Here is an 18566-nt window from a genome sequence, read left to right as displayed (position 1 = left end):
TACATATGCAGTTGCGGCCAACTCTTCTGTTGAGTGATGGTAGGATCGATCGGGTTTGATATTAAGTGACAATTGGCCTTTGGAGTCACTAAATGCTACTCACCGACTGAAACCACTGCCGCTGAATTCCAATCCCCAGTTACTTCTCAGGCTTGTCCCTGCAGTGACACTCTCTCCTCCGTCTCTGTCTCTGCCCTTTCTTTCAGGCTGGATTTGCATCTCCTCCTCAGTCATCTCACAAGCTGTGTCTTTTAAGTGTTGTTACGGTTTTATTTGCTCACAGTTATCCTCCTTCCTCTTTAACACCATGAGCCACTATCAGACTGAGCATGTTTTTGAGCTTCAAGGTAGCAGAGATTAACCTGAGGTGTAATATTGACTTTTCATAGTAGGTTTTACCAAGTTTATATTGGCTTTTACTTTAAGTACAAAAATATTATGAAAATATTATGAGCAATACAAATACACCTATCAAACATTTACATTTTGCTGTTTTTTTTCAAAAGAAACCAAAAATTACAGCATTTCAGTCATTAGAAAAATAGAAAAATGTGTAGATTTTACAAATCCTTCTCTCACACACACACAAACCTCGACCCGTCTCTTCTCTGACATTTTGATGCCTCTTTTTCTCAACCTATTTTAAAAATGTTCTTTTTTATAAAGCACGACACAAAGTTCTTTACAAATGCAGAGTGTGCTACGTATATTTGATGTGTGTGTTTTTATATATATGTATACATATTTATTAAAAATTAACAATATATCAAACAAATATTTAATGCTTAACAAGGTGGGTGCAGTATCTGAAATAAAGGACATTATGTCGCTCATATACATTTGTTTTTTTTTTCCTGTTTTAGGACGGCTATGGTGTGATGGTGCTCAACCCCAACGAGAACTACCTGGAGTTGGAGAAACCAGCCAGATCAACTCCCCTGCCCTCTGCCACCGAACACTCAGACGAACCCGTCGAAAAGAAGGAACGTAAAGACGATAAAGAGGGCAAAAAGAAGAGAGAATTTTACGAGAAGTACCGCAACCCGCAGAAGGAAACAGAGACCGAATGGATCCCCGTACGAGTAAGTCGGAGCGGGAGGGAGGGAGGAAGGGATGAAGAGAGGGAGAAGAGGGAGAAGAGGCAGAAAAGGCGAGCAGAGACAGAGGGATGTTCATCAAAAACAGACATGACGGGGTGGGCGGACAGAGTGACAGTTTAGGGTCAAGGGAGGTAGGAGAAGAGACTTAGGTGAGAAAAGAGGAGGGAGGAATTTGGGCAAGTTTGGAGGAGACAAAAGAGAGAAGAAGGTGCAGGGAGGAGGAGGAGGAGGAGGAGAAGGGTGGGATGTAGCCATAGCCGAGGAAGTGAGAGAAGGAAATGTTGGGCAACAAGGGATGAAGGGAGGATGGGAGGCAGAGGGAGAAAGAGGGGCTCTTGTGTGGTCAGCCTGTGTGTGAAGAGGTTGGCCGTGCTCCAGTCGCCTCTTAGTGAGCAAGTGTTAACCACATGGCTTCCTCCCTCTCTCCCTCTTCCTCTCCCTCTCCGTCTCTTTTCTCTCTCAGACGGTGGGCTGGTCAGTGCAGCTCTGGCCCTTCACTCTTGTTGACCGCTGGGATTATTATCTCACTAACGCACACTGTGCAAACACACTGCAAAATTCTTATCATGCTACACTGACTCTACACCACCTAATCGTACACCCACATGCACGCACTCACACACTCACACCTAGAGGCACCTATCGCAGCCAGTTTACCTTGTGGTCAAACACAGGAAGCAACCTTTCGCACAAAAACAAATATGGTGAGGAATTAAAACAAATGTCGTCCTCTTCATAGACGTCGTGTCTTTCAGCCCGGCCAACAAAATTATTTTTCTGCTCCAAAAGGGTCCAGCATTTTTTTTCTTAAAAGCTTTAATTCAGTAATAGTTTAAAATCTTTTTTTTAAAAACACAATGATCTCTCCACTTTTTTCTAGTGCAGGTTGTCATAGAAAAGTGTCCACATCGATTAACTGTCTCACACTTTGGTTGATGACAGTAGCATCACAGTAATCCATGTACTCTGCATGTGTGTGTGACCAAGGTTTTAATAATATTGTGGGGACTTAAAATCTGTTTACGCGGTCACTTTTAGGGGACTCAAAGAAAACCACCATAACATAAATCATTACATTTTAAGGCGAAGACACGTTTTAAGGTTTGGATAAGGGTTAGGGTTCAGCAAGTATTAGTTACGGTTAAGGTTAGAGTAAGTCTGCAGGAAATTAAGTGTAGTCAAAGTAATGTCAGTGTACGTGTGCGTACGTCCGTCTCTGGTGTCTGACAGGAGTTAGTGCTGCTGTGGGACTAGCAGTTGGTGTGTGAGCTGTCAACACAGGGTTTTTCTCTCAGCCCTCCCCTGGCTTTACATGTTACGTTGTTTCTCCATCATTCAGCTCATGAACTCGCTTCACACTATCTGACAGGAAGGCCTTGTAGTAAACAGTCCATCATGTTGTCTTCAGTGATGTTGTCAAACTAACTTGCATCTACGCCTACATTTTTACATTAGCAAATTAAAAAAATTCAATGTAAGGCTTATTGCATTTGAGTTTGCTAAATGATGATTATGCCTTCTATTAATGAGTGTGTGTTCCTGTACTTTTAAGCATAGACCCTACAGACTGAGGACATTTTTGGAGAGTGAGGACATTTTGAGTGGTTACTTTTCAATTGGCTGTTTGATTGTTAAGACTTAGGTTAGGGTTGGGTGAGGCATTTAGTTTGGATGATTAGGGTTAGGGGCTAGGGGCTAGGGAATGTATTATACCCATGAGTGTCCTCACTAAGATAGTGTGCGTGTGTGTGTGTGTGAGAGTGAGTGAGTGTGTTTATATGAATGCAAAAATGCCATCCACATCTGATTCCTATATCGCACATTAATTTCTCTTTGTCTCCATATACATACACTCACCAAGCAATTTATAAGGTGCATCTGTTCACCTACTTATTCATGCAATCATCCAGTCAGCCAATGATATGGCGGCAGTGCAGTGCATAAAATCCTGCTGATGCAGGTCAGATGCTTAACGTCATACATAAAAAAATAATCATAGTGACTTTGGTTTTCTTAAAACTACTGATCTCCGGAGATTTTCATGCACAACAGTCTTTGGTGTAAAAAAACACATCCAGTGAGCAGGTGTGTGTCGAGACTCTGTGATGACAAGAGAGGTTAGATTCGCTGGAGGACACAGAGAAGCCACAATAACTCAAATAACTGCTCTATGCAACTGTGCCACAGCCCAACTAGTATTGCTGCTTACCATGTGATCCTTTTATGGTCATAATGGACAATCTATGAGTAGCTGCTTCCTGTATGACAGTGTACAGTTTCACAAAAGAACTCAAACTGGTTCCATGAACATGACAACGTTCCTCACTTGTCTCCCCAGTCACCAGATGTATAGAACACCTCTGGGATGTGGTAAAATGGGCAATTCCACAGCATCAAGGTGCAGCTGACAAATCTGCAGAAAAAATGTGTGATGCAATCATGTCAACATGGACCTGAATCTTAAACACTGCTCAGTTTAACAGTCTTGGATTTTCACAACTCTTTGTGATGCATAACTGAGGCGAATACTGCATATATATATATATATATACATATACATATATATATATATATATATATATATATATATATATATATATATGATAGCTCATTGATTCAGCACCACAATAAATGAAATTGCTTTCTATGTTTGTTTCTTGCGACCGGAAGATTAAAACAAGAATGATCCTCGTTAACCAGAAAAACAGGGGTCATGTAAAAGTTTTAGATTTTCCGGCCAAATACACTTGTCATCAGATGCGGGGATTGGGAGACTCGGGATAAAGATTAATGAGTGAGCAGGCTGGCTCTGTGTTGGTGCCCCTTGAATTTTGACCTTTGACCCAGAATTCAGAGGGATGCTGGGTTTGTATGACCTCGTCGTGATCATCAACTCCGCCTCCTGCACTGCGTTATTCTCCACCGTTGTGTCTCTGTCTGACCCAGAATAAGCCATCACACACACACACACACACACACACACACACACACATACACACGCAGGCATGCTCATAAACACATATGCAGATATCCAAAGGTGCACTCACTGGGGGACAAAAGAGTCAAGGAGGTAGAAAGGAACTAAGGTTTAGACGTCTGCCTGCCTGTGTGTGTGTGTGTGTGTGTGTGTGTGCGTGCGTGTGTGTGTGTCTTTCTTTCTCTTTCACCTCGGCTAGTCAGGGTGGGTGGTGGATCAAATCAAACCTCTTTAGCTGGGCTGTTTTCATCTTTTTCTTAACAGCACCCACCCAAGATGTGCGTGCACACACACACACACACACACACACACATACCCAAGTCTTTTTATTCACTACACCTCTCACTCTAACTCCCGCTGAGCTGCCAGACCACCTGCACACAGCCATTCAGAAACAAACACACAGAAATATAAACCTCCACTCGTCCTGATATAATGAAATCAAACACAAGACAAAAAAACACCATGAGCTTGAATTAACACCTGTCTTGCTCTGTATTTATACCTCTGAGACTCATAAAATTATATTGTACATCTTTTTTTCACTACTTTATTTTCCACAAAGATTTGACACACACACACACACGCACACACGCACCAGTCCCCTGATAGAGTTGAGTTGATTAATACGCTTCCTTACACACATTAATAAGCTCTTAACTGCTTTTAGGATTCTTACTTTTTAGCCTTGGGTTCATAGTGTGCAACCTCTCAACCTTATCTAATCCCTCTCCTCTAGCTCCAGATCGCACACTGGGCCATTTTAAGGGGGGATGTCGGTTGAGGAAGGAGAGAGAACAGAAGCGGGAATGGAGGGATAGAACATCTGATCGAAGGGATGCTGATGAGGATAGTGGAAGGGTTTTGGGGCTGAGGGGGGCTACTTTCTTAGCACTTTGCCATATAGAAGTTTGGGAGTTCACTTTACTCTGAATTTTAGCAGTAATCCAGTTAGCTATTTTCTGTCAGCCAAGCGGAGGAATGGCAGGAACAAAAGGCACATTCATGGGCTTAAGAAGCTTCCAAAGAGTTCACCCAAGGCTGGCTGGCTGGGATTAGGCCAGCAGGCCCTGGAAAGAAGAAGGGGGGAAAAAAAGAGCAAGGGGGACAAAAAACAGAGCTTCGCCTTTTTTTTTTTTAAGCACCACTTATTTTTATAAATGACTGGAATACTTTTCTCCCTTATTTATTTATTTTTTCATGCTTTTCCTTTTAATATCTAACATTGTACATTTCTCAAATGTGCAACGAGAGGTGTAGACTGAGAGGCCCTCGCTCCAATAGCATTTTCAAGTAGCTGATTGAGGCAGTGCCTTGTTCTTTTTCTTCCCACTATGTTCAGCTTCAGTGCAACTTCATGAATGAGATGTGCATATATGAGTGAGGGTGGAGGACATTGAATACTTTCACAATGACATCTCGCTGCCTTTCTCTGCAATTACTCATTTGGCACAATAGAGGAAAATAATATTGGAACTCCTCAGTGTGGTAGTGTTAACACTCAAGGCGTTGTTTAATTCCTTGATGGTAAATCATTTTTACCCTTAAGTCTGGTACAGGTTTGAAATGATGACTGGTGGTGATGTTGTGGCAGAATTCTAGATAATTAGTTGCACTGTTTCAATTTAATTTCCGTAATTAATGTCATGATTTGGTTGATACTGTCCAGCATTAACCAGTTAGTTAGCAGAGCAACTCTCAGACACTGAATTCTGTATAAGCTCCTGACATTCTCCAGGAAGGCAAATGTGACAAGACAATCTCTGGACTTTCTGTGGACGCATCTGACCGGACATTCATTGTTAGGACATGCTCCGAAGTTCATGCCTGAAAATGTCTCAAGTCCCCAAAACATACGTCCACAAGAAACATGCATTTGTAATGTGATGCAAAAACATGGCAGATAGAGTGATTTGCTGTTATACGATGCTATATTTTTTTTGTTTCTAATAAATATATTATCTAGCTAGTTGAACACTTTTAGCATAGTTATAACAACACCACTATAATACCGATGATAATTTTGGTCATAATAATCATGACACAAAATGTTCACACTGTTTTAGCTCTAGTCTAGTTAGAGCTAGGGCAGAAAACAAGACTCATTTCTTATATCATCCTTTTAGTTTTTCTGTCTTCAATGCAGATCAAGACTCCTCTGAGATTCGTTCCCTCCAAGTTCCTGGTGTCTAAGAAGCGAAACAGGGGGTCTTGTCATGTCTCTGACTTGTGGACTGTACAGGGTGTGTTTCCTAAAGGAATGAGTATCCATTATTAAGCCCCTGCCTCTCCAGGACCTATTATTCCCAGCTGCAGATGTCCGCAGGGGCAGGCTGAGATCCTTGTCCTTGTCTGTGCTTAGCAGATGACGTCCTCTATCCCCGTGTTCTAACTGTACTACAAAACATCCTGAGGATTCACTGATGTACTTGCACACACACAAACACACACACACAACAAAACCTGATTATAAACATTAAGACATGGACACACAAGCACACACACCGGTAATTGTATTTGACACAGCTCTACAGTGTTTCTCTATGGGACTGGGCTTTTGCTCCTTGTCACCTTCACCCCTTTGCCCCAATCTGTGGTCCACAAGCAATTATACAGACAGGGTTTATTTGACCTTTGGCCTGTGGTCGTGCCAAAAAGGTGAGGCTCAGCATTTCCAAGGACAGGTAGGGACATGATTAACCTCTGAACTTGGTCAGAGGAGCGGTCAATGACCAGGGCCAGAGGGCAGCTGACCTACATGCTGCAGAGAACAAATTGGCGAGATGCCATCTTTATATTTGGGGTTGAGTGTGGTTGAGAAAAAACAGATTTGAGTAGTGCACATGTGTTTCTGTCTCTATGAGCTTAGTTTCCATGTTTAAGGCCACTGTACCAGTACACCGGGCTGTGTGACATGTTTTAATTTAGCGTACGAATATGAATTTAGTAAAGAAGTGTGTGTGTTTGACTTTCCAAAGTTTTAAAGGGGCGTTAGTCAGTTACATTTTGTGCTTGCTGGTGTGTGCAAGCATTTCTGAATGTCTGTTAATGTGTAGTACATCTGTGTGTGTGTTTAAGTGTGTGTGTGTGGATGCATACCTGTGTGTTTGCGTGTTTGCTCAAGGCAGAACCAGTGTAGCTGGTCTCAGATCCCTGCTCCCAATCTTCTAGTCAGGTCAACCATCAAACACATCCATCCTGCCCTCCCTCGCACCTCCTCCCCTCCTTCTGAGCCCCCTTCCTCCTTCCCTATCTCTCCCTCCCTCCCTCTCTCTCTCTATTTCTCTCTCTTCTATCTCTGCACACAACCCTGCTGTGGATACAGGCTGACCCGAATAAAGACATAGAGACACACACAAACTTACACGCAGACACACACACAGCACCTCAGGGTCATACTGGAACAAACACAGCCTTGTCTGCCTGCCTGCTCTCCTTTGCCTTATGTCAATTAAGGGCTCGCAGTAATTTCACCTGACAATCCGGGCGGCAGCGCGAGGCTAGCCGAGATGTCACAGCGATGACCTTTCTGGCCCGCAGCCGCTCTTTTCTAATAAAGAATCTCACAAACCCACAGCAACTTCCTTTGTACTTTGTTAATGAGTTATTGATTTGAAACAATGCCCCGGCAAATATTGTCAGAGCAGACTGACCCCACCAAGGTCACGCTATTTTATTGTGTACAGTCTGAGCACGCTAATCTGCACGTGGGATGACATGTACGCCATTGTCTCTCTCTCTCTTGCTTTCTTTCTCTCTTTCTCCCCCCTCTCTCCCTCTCTCTCACTGTCTCTGTCCTCACACTGTACATCCCCTCACTCTGCACTTGAATAACACACCTCCACATAGATTTCTCTCACACTCACACACTTGTGCAGTCGCCCCCTCCCACTTCTGTTAGTCTTACACACGTTTTTCACCTCATTCTCCCTCTTCTCCATCTCTTTCTCACATCATTATATTCCCAACTCACCATAGGCACCGTACCTGCTAATTACCCACAATGCCACAGTCATTATTTTCCCATCTCTGCCGCTAATTTGCTCCATAGCTGCCTTTTCCCCCCACTCTCGCAGACCCATCAGCTCGCAGACAGCTTCTTGCTAACTCCAGCTCTCCGTCTGTCTGCCTCAAAAGACAGAAAAGAAAGACGAGAAGGGAAGGAAGTAAAAAAAAAAGGAAAAAGAAATTGCGAAGGAGTTCACATCCCAGACATTGATTAGAATGCAATTGCAAACAGGTGTCGCCGTGGTCCACTTTTTAATTGTGTGCGCAGAGACATGTGCACAATCACGCACGCACAAACAGACTAACTCGCTCTCATAATCTCTTTGCTAACATGTAATTACGAACATTGTTTATTTAATATTTAATCATTAGGCCAAATGAAAACAACCCTGTCCTGTGCTGACCAGGATATATTAAAGTGTATAATGGCTGGATGTGGGTTTACCCAGTGGCCTGAGAGCAGGAGGGGACTGAGAGATTGAGATCGGTCAGACAGAGTTTAAAGGAGTCTGTGTATTCTTGTTGTTGAAGGAGAGCTCCTGTGGAATTTCAGTCATTTGTTTCTGCCTCTTCCTTTGCAGGAAGGCACCCTGCTATTATATTATTTTGTGTGTTGTGTGATATTGTTAACTCTACGTCAACTAACACCTTTAAATACTTAATGACATTTTTGGAAGATTGGAACCAGTGCACCCAGGCAAAAGAGCCCAAATCCAATAAAGTTGTTTAGGCATCCCGTGACACTGTCCTGACACTTCTGGCTCCAGCTGAAAGCCTTCTGAGCGTAAAAAGTATAATGGCCCTTATCCACTAGATTCCGTCCGGTCCACACTTCTCACCGTCTCCTAGACTAGAAGTCCCAGCTTCCTCCGAAGTTTTCTGAAGTTGTGTGTGTTTTGGACAACTGAGAAGGAGGAGCAGAAGGGAGGAGCAGGGAGGTCTGAAGGGGTTGTTTGTCAGAGTGTGTTGATGTTGTTAGATTCATTGTTTCCTGTGTTGGTCAGACGCTGGGTTTGTGTTGGCGTTGGGGCTGTTATTCTGGCTGCAGCACACTCCTCTCATCCGCTCTCCTCTTTCTGCTTCTCATTACAATGAATAAACACAGGGCAAGTATTGGACAGGACAACTTTTGAGGAAACAAGTGTGTGTGTCATTGCGTGTTTGTGTGTCTGTTGTGTGTGCGTGTGCATGCAAGTTGCAGTCTGTGTGCATGCAGACCTGGAGCATGCCTCTTTGTGTGTGTGTTCAAAGGTGCAGGCAATTACGTGTGGCATTGGAACAGAGCGTGAGCAGTAGTGGAAAGAGCTAAATTGAACAAATTTTTTGAAACTAGACAATTGGAAGGAAAACACATTCAACAGTTGGAACCACTTACAGACGGAAAGTGGCATAGATAGTTCTGCACATACTTGCGTAGCAGGTTGTGTAATGGTGACATCAGTTTTAACACATAATCAGTGTTCAGCAGAAACCTGCCTAAAGCTGGGTTTTTGGTTAGTTTACTAACTGTAGCCTTCTGTATTATGGAAAGTGGATATATACAGTATATCGCTCAAAGCTGTGTTTGGCAGAATCCTCACTGTACTGACTAAGCTGTCCAATCACTGAGCATATATCACTTTAAGCACAAGCTGTGTGATGAAGGTACTTACACAAGATTGCACTACAGGGAGCTGTCTGCACTAGAGGTCGTGATGACTGACAATAAATGCAGTTCGGTTTGCATGCATGCAGGTGTGTGTGTGTGTGTGTGTGTGTGTGTGTGTGTGTGTGTGTGTGTGTGTGTGTGTGTGTCATTGGCTACCTTTGGGGACTAATTTCAGATTAGAGACCAGTAAATCAGCTTGTCCAAATGGGGACTGAAGTCGTGTACCTGTTTATGAAAAAGATAATTTTGGGGTCATTGGTTAAAGAGGCTATTTGTAAGTTTTCTCTGCTGCCAAATGTGGTTTCTCCCTGGCAGCAGGTGGGGATTACACTATACTCTCTTTGTAGCGCTTCTTCTTCAGGGCAGGCTTGACACTACAGTAACTCACTCTCAGAAAGGGACAAGTTGGGCCAGCCTGACTGGGTACAGTTTTATAAAAAAATGTCTATACTGTTGACAAGAGTCAATCTCAGCTGACACCCTTTACAGGTTGCCAGTGAGAAACACCCATTCAATCCCACATTTACAACCAGGGACAATGTAGTGTCTCCAATTAACCTAAACTGCAAGTTTCTGACCTGTGGGAGGAAGCCAAAGGGGAACATGCAAACTCTGTAGAGAAAGGTTCAAGCAGGCCATCAGGTTTAAACCCAGAACCTTGTTGCTGTGAGGTGACAGTGCTAACAACTGCACCATCTTACCACCCCAGGAGAGTTTGAGTAGAGGCAAATAGAAGCAACACATAGGTCACCGTGACTGAATGCTTTTGCTTTCCAGTGCTGGAACCAGTCCTTAGCAAATACAGGAATGACGTTTGATGCTAAACTAAACTTAAATGCTGTTAGTGCTGATGTAGTAGCAAAGCTTACAAGCACCTTTAAGGTGAGGGTTATGTTAAGGTCAGGATTTGACAAGTATGGGTTATCATAAGGGTGAATTTAAAACTATGTAATGTCCTAAAAGTGTTTGTGTGTGTATGTGTGTATGTGTGTATGTGTGCGTGTATGTGCATGTGTGCGTGCGTGCTGTAAATTGCAACTCAACAGCCGAACCCGTCAGACACCTCTCCTCTGCTAGACACATACAGATAAGTTGTATACCCACCATAATGTGTGTGGCTCTCTCGAACTCTCTCTCTTCCACTTTCCCTCTGTCTATCTGTGCATCTCCTCTCTCTCAGCCTTCGTCTCTGGCGCTCCCACCATTTTTATTTCTTTTTGATAATAGTTAGCTGTCAGCATCTGGAGACTGTCTGGTCCCGAGACTGTCTCGGGAGCAGATTTGTATTTTATATTCTCTGCGGGGACAGTATGGATCCCTATGTATGTAAAAACACACAAACAGTGCACTCCCTCAAGTGTCCCTTGACAGTCATGGCTGAAGGATGTTGGCAACAGGTGTGCAGTTGGGATGCAACTCTGACAGTGCTGGCAGATGCACTCACAGCACACACAAACAAACTGGGGGGGGACTGTGAAAAAAAAAAAAAAAAAAAAAGCTAAGATACTGTGTGAGAGCTGGTGACAGGAAGCCGGTCTCGCAGGGCAGTGTGTTCCACTGCAGCTAATTAACCCCGGGAAATAATTGCTACAATATGCAAATGCTGTTTAGATAATTCACTACACTGCCATGCCAGGTAGTCAGTCACTCTGTCGCCTGCCTCTGAGGGTGCAAGCAAAGATAGTGTGTTGTTGTTGTGTGTGTGTTTGTGTGTGATGTTGGGTGATGGAGTCAGGAGCACGGGGAGGAACTTGTTTGCCAGCGTGACGACATCAAACATGCAATATGTTTTTGAAAATTAGAAATGTTATTCATAGTATAACAATAAATGCCCTCCTCTTATTTTTCTTTTGACTAAAAAATAATATTTTTTCATTTGTTATTCGTTATCTCAGCCATGGAGGTTATGTTTGCGTCTGTGTTTTATTCTTTAGTTAGCAGGATGACATAAAAGACAGATTACCATGAAACTTGGTGGAAGGATGCGATATGGGTCAGGGAAGAACCCAGAAAATGTTCACTGTTTTTGCAATGAATACTTTAATGGAACAAAAAATAAATTTAGGACACTGATATCTATGAGTTTGTATGATTTGGTGCAGCTGTATTGAATTTAAGGGGACTGTTGGGCCTTAGAGAAGGTAATAGGTCTGTTGAGTGCCATTTTAGTTTCTTTGTCAGTAGCAGGATGATGCAAAAACTACCAAACAGATTACCATGGAACTTGGTGGAAGGATGCAGCGTGTGTTAGGAAAGAACCCACTAGAATGTAATGTAGATCCATATCAGGGTTTGGATCCATTTCTTAAGCATTGCAAGATTTTTCAACATGTCCATTGAATCGACTGAATTTAAATTGTTGTGCCTTGGTGCATTGAGTGCCATTCTAGCCTCTATAAACAATTTTAGAAGTTTCTCATATGAAATAAACACACATACACACATGCACACGTGAATAAAGGTGCTACGCCCTGTACGGTAGCAAACCCTGCCTAATGTCTCCATCGTCACTAAAGTGTTGGTGGAAAGGTGGAAGAAGAACAGGTGGAATCAACAGAGGAGAAGTTAAAGGTAGAAGAGTAAGATGGAGGGAGGGAGGGAGACAGGCAAGCTAATGAAATGGGCTTCGCAGATGAAGGGTGACATGGCGGAGGAGAGAGGAGGGAGACTTCAAAGCACTTTGATGCCACAGCCTTTCAGACAGACAACTCTGCTTCAGCAGCCAGCCACTCTGATAACACACACACACACACACACACACACACACACACACACACACATACATAGACACGAGCATTTGCACAGCCGTGGTGGCAGAAGGGCAGGGCAGAGCAGAGTTGCCTGCTCTTGCATCACACTCTGTGAATGGAAGTAGGTTCTGACACTCCAACCCCCACATGCTAATCTGGCAGTAAACACAAACAGTCTGACAGGTTAATTTACCTCTAGACAAACACTGCAACAAAAACACACATCAGCACATCATCAAACGGCACAAGCACACACACACACAATGCACACAAACTGGTACACACAGAAAAAGTCTCATCAAATCACAGGCTGTCTTATACTTTCTTCTAAAAGTAAAGACCATATGATCTGTTTCTTCGATGTGTTGTAAACTTTTCCTCTCAGTTTCTTTCCTCATGAGAGCGACTGTTGAAGTCTGTATCGTTTTTTAATAACGCAATGTCTCACTTAGCAAAATACAAACACATTTATGGAATCTAACCCGATTGTTTCTTAAGTTGCGTCCTCTGTCCTTTACCTCACGTCGCTAAATTTTTGCGTCACAGAAGAGTTTGACACTCAATTAACAGATGAGGTCACGTTCTCTATCGTCAATGTGTTTGTTTTCTAGGTTTTCTTTTTTCACACATGCATCTGTATGCTAATTAGGAGAAATGTGTGTGTGCACATGTACTTATTGTTTGCATCCAGTGTGGTGCTACCTTACACACAGTGCTGTGCATACAGTGGATACACAGCGGGGCCATGTGTAGTGTAACTTCTTGTGGGAACGTGTTGTTGAATTCTATTGTGAACCAGACAGTTTGATAGGAAATCAAAGTCTAAAATCAATGTCACAAGTTCATTAACAGATGCCCTTTTCTCGCCTGTACTTTTACTATTGTTCTCTCCAGCCCTGGATAAGTGCTAACATCTCTGGTTAATTAAACATGTCTTCTAGCTGCGCGTATGTGTCGTGCACGTGCATGTATGCAGAAGAGGATACATGTAGTTTTTCTTATTTGTGGTTGTGTGTTAATGTGTGCAACACTGCGTGTGTGTGTGTATGTTATTTGTTTCAATGCATTTGTATATCTTCCCTTTATTGTTTTTTCTTTTGACCTTCCCCTAGTGTCATCTCATTATGCCTCTACTGGTGTATAGATGGATCATCGATTCAGCAACAGGGTACAAATTAAGATTTAAACGTTACGTCTCCCAGGCTATTGAGTTTTACATTTAGGGCATTTGCAATATGCAAGACTTATTGATCTGCTGAAGTGTGGCTCTTTATAGAAATCACCTCAGGCCACCACCACCACTTTTTTTTGGTTTCTCTTTTTATACCTCTCTTTTTGGCTGGCCCCGGGGGTGCTAGTTTTGATGCTGCAGCATTAAATTCTTAGAGTCTGACAACTCTATTGATGTTTAAGTCTCATTGGCTGGTCACCTTAAATGTTTCTTAATTGCACGGCTGGGCTTGTCAGAGTTTGTTGACAGAGTTCAAGCTCATAATGTTTCCTTCAGTCTGTTCGGTCATGGATCTAACATTTTTGTGTATGTGTTTTGCAGGAAAATGGCTCCTCCGAGGAACACGTGCTATACGTGTGGGACAACTTTGTGTCCAAAGCTGCAGCCAAGAATGTCTTCATCATGGCCCACAGCTACGGAGGGCTGTCTTTCGTTGAGCTGGTGAGTGTTGTAGTTTTCCACTTATCCTTCCTACCTCCCACTGACATAAAGACACACTGATGCACACAATGCGCTCCTGTCAGCACAATCACTCTCACACATGTTCATTCTGTAAAATCTGCATATTCCATCTCTTATGCAGACTCAAATGTAAGTTTACAATGCTACAGTACAAACAGTACATGCACACATTCATGCACATTAGTAGTGTGAAAAAACGACATACATGTAAATACAAAAATGCAGAGCAGTATAACACTAGTCACCTCAGGGAGATGGGCATGTGAAACATGGTGGAACAATTAAAAATAAATAGCATTTGGTTTCCTTGAAGGAGAAGTGCTTCTGTAAACAATCTGGTTCATCCTTATCCTTGGGCAGTATCCACCTCCTCTACTCATCCTCACATCAAGAATACGAGGGAAAGAGGGTGGAAAGGAGAACGCTCGATGTTTATACAACAACAGTGGTACTGTTAAGGCAGATCTGCTGTGTAGCATGCAGATCTCGCAGCTTTAAGAGCGACAGAGGATAGGTCGAAAGATGGTGGGAGGGAAGTGGAATTAATGGTACACAAGGGAGGGTGAAATAAAAGTTTGTCCAGCCTTTTGGCTTTATAACTGCACCCTTGAGCTAAATGGGCCTACAGAGTTTCTTGTTGTGCTTCAGCAAGCTTCAGCGTTCAGATAGCCCATAGTATTTTTGTGAGTTTCCATTAAAGCGTTGTAGTATTGAAGAACCTTGTTTGATTGTGGCGAAGTTTGTTTGTACCCTGCTAGCTCATTACTTACTGTTTGACATGTCATCCATATGGTACCAGTACAGCAATGAAAACAATACACCACTCAGGTTAGTCCTAAACTTTGTATTGACACATAAAGTACATAAATAAATTGTGAGATGTAAAGACTCAACTACTGAGATGTGATGTGGTTGTAGAGTATAAACAGTTAATATACAGGGAAAAAATATATACGTAGGTAGTTGTTTTTTATAATAATAATAATAATAATAATAATTTTAAGTAAATCTTACATTTAATAACTCACATTTACCTTGCCATAGAAAACATATTTTGGGCTCATATTTCTGTGTCGTAATTTAACAACTTCAGCGGATAAGTCTATAAAATAAATATATACATAGGAGGCTATATATAAGTATGTCTGTGTGTGTGTGTATACATATATATATATATATATATATATATATACTGTATATATGTATGTACAGCCAGATTAAAGCCAAGCTTATTACACTATTTTAAGTTCCACTACTTCTTATAATTTACTTTACATTGCCACTGGTTTCTTGATCTGAAGGATTCTCTCCTACATTTTGCATTGCTTAGGACACACACTTTTTTCTGAGGGAGGCAACACAATGATGATGTGGATAGTGGGGGATTAAAGGTGGGCTCTTGTCCCACCGGTGTTTTCAGGAATATTTTATTTTCTCTCTTCCTCTTTCACCTATTCTTTTTTTTGTTTAGTATTTTGTAATTTTAATTTAGCTGCTAAATATTCATGCAGTGTTTTGTCCGTGACAGCCTCACAATCTCCTGGGCTTTCTCCCGGTGTGACGAAGAGTAGCTATTCTCTCTATTTGTATCTTTCTGTCTCTCTGTGTTTCCTTCAGTGGCAAGGTGTGTGTGTGTGTGTGTGTGTGTGTGTGTGTGTGTGTGTGTGTGTGTGTGTGTGTGTGTGTGTGTGTGTGTGTGCGCATTTGTGCGTGCGTGCATGTGTGTGTGTGGAGTAGAGGCTTCAACAAGGCTCTAACTGCTCTCTTTTATGTGATATCCCTGTCATGTGAAAGCCCTCTTAAAAACACTCAGACAATATGTGCATATATAGCAGATCCAGTATGGCGACAATAACATCAAAACAGAGACTTGAAAGACTCCTTGTGTTCACTTTAAGTTACAGGATGTTCGAATACGCCAGTGTCTGGTTTCCCTAGAGGCCATCCCAGCCTCTGTTGTCTATCAGTGTCGAAACTCCTTCACCTCCTCCAACCTGACACCAACACAAACATATATACACTCACCCTCAACTGCCAACCTCCCACCTTTTATAAAACACTGTATATTTGCACAATATATTGTATTTTGTTTTGGCGCATTGTTCATATAAAGCTGTTTTATCAAATGCCCTCAAACTTCTCTCCACCTACAGACGTGCACCTCACACATAGCAGCCACAATACTCTTCTTCCTTGTTAGTGGTCTATTTTGCTCCCCCTTACACATAAGCGAGCACGCACTCACACGCACAAAAGTACACACACTAACGGGCACATGCCGTCTACTTAATTGAGGAGAAAGTGGTCCAGCGGGAGGGGATGGGAGGTGTGTGCGCATGGGCAGGCGAGTGGAGAGTGGAGCCTTGCGGGATGAACCGTTTGACACATGAGAAGACCCAGAGAAAACAAGCTGTCTGCGGGTTAATTACTGCTCCCCTTTGCAGTTAATAAATACATTTCTGATCAAGCACATCAAAAAGGCCCGCCATTAATTTCTGCTGTTCGCTCCAGAGCATGTTAGCCCCTGTTTGGAGTGCTCAAGTGTTACATTGCAATTTGATTTCTTTTAAAACACTTCACAGTATGTACAGACTAATTATAGATACATCAAAGAGTAGCTAACTGCCTTTGAATGAGAGAAAGACAGGCTTGTGCCGCAGGGGGAAGGGAAAGGCGCCGCCACCTTTATTTTTTTGGCCCTTTTTCCTATTCTCGAGTTATCGCAGGATCCATCCATCCATCTCAGTTCACTGTTTCCCCACTTCTGTCCTTCTCTCTGTGTCTTCCTCAGAGTCCGTTGTCTCCTCTGACATCTGTTTTCATGCTTGGCCAGCCTGTTCCTCCCTGCTCCTCCTCCTCTGTCTCACTCAGCTGTAGAGTTTTAAAGAGAGATGGGAACCCAGTATATTTCCTCCAAAGTCTTATAGGTGTGAGCCTGTGGACTGTCTTTCTCCGTCTGTCATATACACAACACACACATAAGCCGGCCATGCTCGTTTAGGTTCCTAGTTCACATTATGCGTTCTTCACCCTAGGGCGAAATCTCACCCAAGAACGCACCAGCGAGATGAAGGGACAGAGGCTTTGGAGACATACAGAATTAGGGCCCTGCCTCCATCTCTGCCTCTGCCTGTCTTTTTCATCTTTCTTCGTATCCAGGAGTGAGGTGGGGGTGAGGTGGGGGTGAGCGTGTAAGCGGCGGTGGTGGTGGTGGTGGTTATGTTAAGGAAGGGTTGTCTAACCTGCACCAACCTTCCCGCTCACAGAGTGAAAAAGGAGCTCTCTTATTGGATAGGACAAGGGGCAGCATTATATAAGGTCTTATGTAAGAATGCATCTGTCTCCCAGTACACAAATGTGTGGGTGCCAACCAGACAACCAGCCAGCCACCACAACAGCCCTTCAAACACACAAGTACAGATTTTAAGTGTCCTCTGCAAACAGGCCATATACATACAGTGCATGCCTGCAAAGTATCTGCCTGCACACTTTCTGGATAGCGCCATCTGTTTCAATCTATAATGAATATGGCTTGTTTTCTCTCTGCCGTCCTTGGTTTCATGTGTGTGTGTGTAAGTTGTGGTTAAGTGTCAGATGTGGGAAGAGATGCTCGAGGTGAGACAGACAGATATGGAGGTTTTCTTCGCTCCTTGTGGACTTCAGCGTTTCACCGGTGTGTGGAGGATGAGAAAGATGAAACACTGCTGAGTGAATCACACTCAGTCGAGGAGAAGTTTGTTTTACATTGCTCAGAGTTTAAAAAGTGCCTGAATTTCCGGGGCCATGATATAGTAACCTTAGACCAAATGAGAAATATTTATGTTTGATGGTATAGGAAGATGCATTTAGAATAATAACTTATGCGGTGCATTGTTTGTGTCTAATCAGATTTACAAGGTGAAGTAAAAATAAGATAATTCATGCAGACTTTCCATAAATGCTCTTTGCAATTTCTCTGTAAAATTAAACTAGTTTTTAATTATTTGTTTGGTTTGCTTAGCCAGTTTTTAGGTATATGAACTGAGCCCTTTCATCACAATTCGCCATCCCTAAATCCACTCGGCTTTACGTCCCCCATTTCCTTCATCCCTCTAATTCTCCCTCTCTCAGACGTGGTGACCCTCAGGGCAGCAGCGGTGCCAACCATGCCCTCTGTGCAGGGCTCTGGGTCTGGCAGTGGTTTGCACTGCTCCATGACTGGCATGGTAACAGCGAGCGGGACACACGGTGTGTTCAGTGTGTGTGCAAACACTGCTTTCCACTCCACACTGCTTCATTACTGTTCACGTGTCTGGCTTTTTTATAAGTTTGAGGATTTTCATACATTGCATGTTGGCTGTGTCAGAGGTCTGTGGAGCGATTGACACAATCTTCAGACCCAAATTCACAA

At 42.9% G+C, this 18566-nt stretch overlaps 1 protein-coding gene across 5 annotated transcripts in view; it reads left to right on the top strand.

Moving 5' to 3' along the window:
- Nucleotides 1–18566, top strand: part of arb2a (ARB2 cotranscriptional regulator A) — a 150384-nt gene that overhangs the window by 58996 nt on the left and 72822 nt on the right. For all 5 annotated transcript variants that reach the window (XM_069523913.1, XM_069523914.1, XM_069523916.1 and 2 more), the window contains exons 7-8: nt 864–1082; nt 14036–14155. In XM_069523913.1, the coding sequence (XP_069380014.1) occupies nt 864–1082; nt 14036–14155 (339 nt within the window). The remainder of the gene's footprint in view (nt 1–863; nt 1083–14035; nt 14156–18566) is intronic.

This window comes from Paralichthys olivaceus, chromosome 4 (assembly GCF_024713975.1).
Source record: "Paralichthys olivaceus isolate ysfri-2021 chromosome 4, ASM2471397v2, whole genome shotgun sequence".
Lineage (NCBI taxonomy): Eukaryota > Metazoa > Chordata > Actinopteri > Pleuronectiformes > Paralichthyidae > Paralichthys > Paralichthys olivaceus.
Note: the sequence above shows the minus strand (reverse complement) of the source record. Positions and strands in the feature narration are given on the sequence as shown.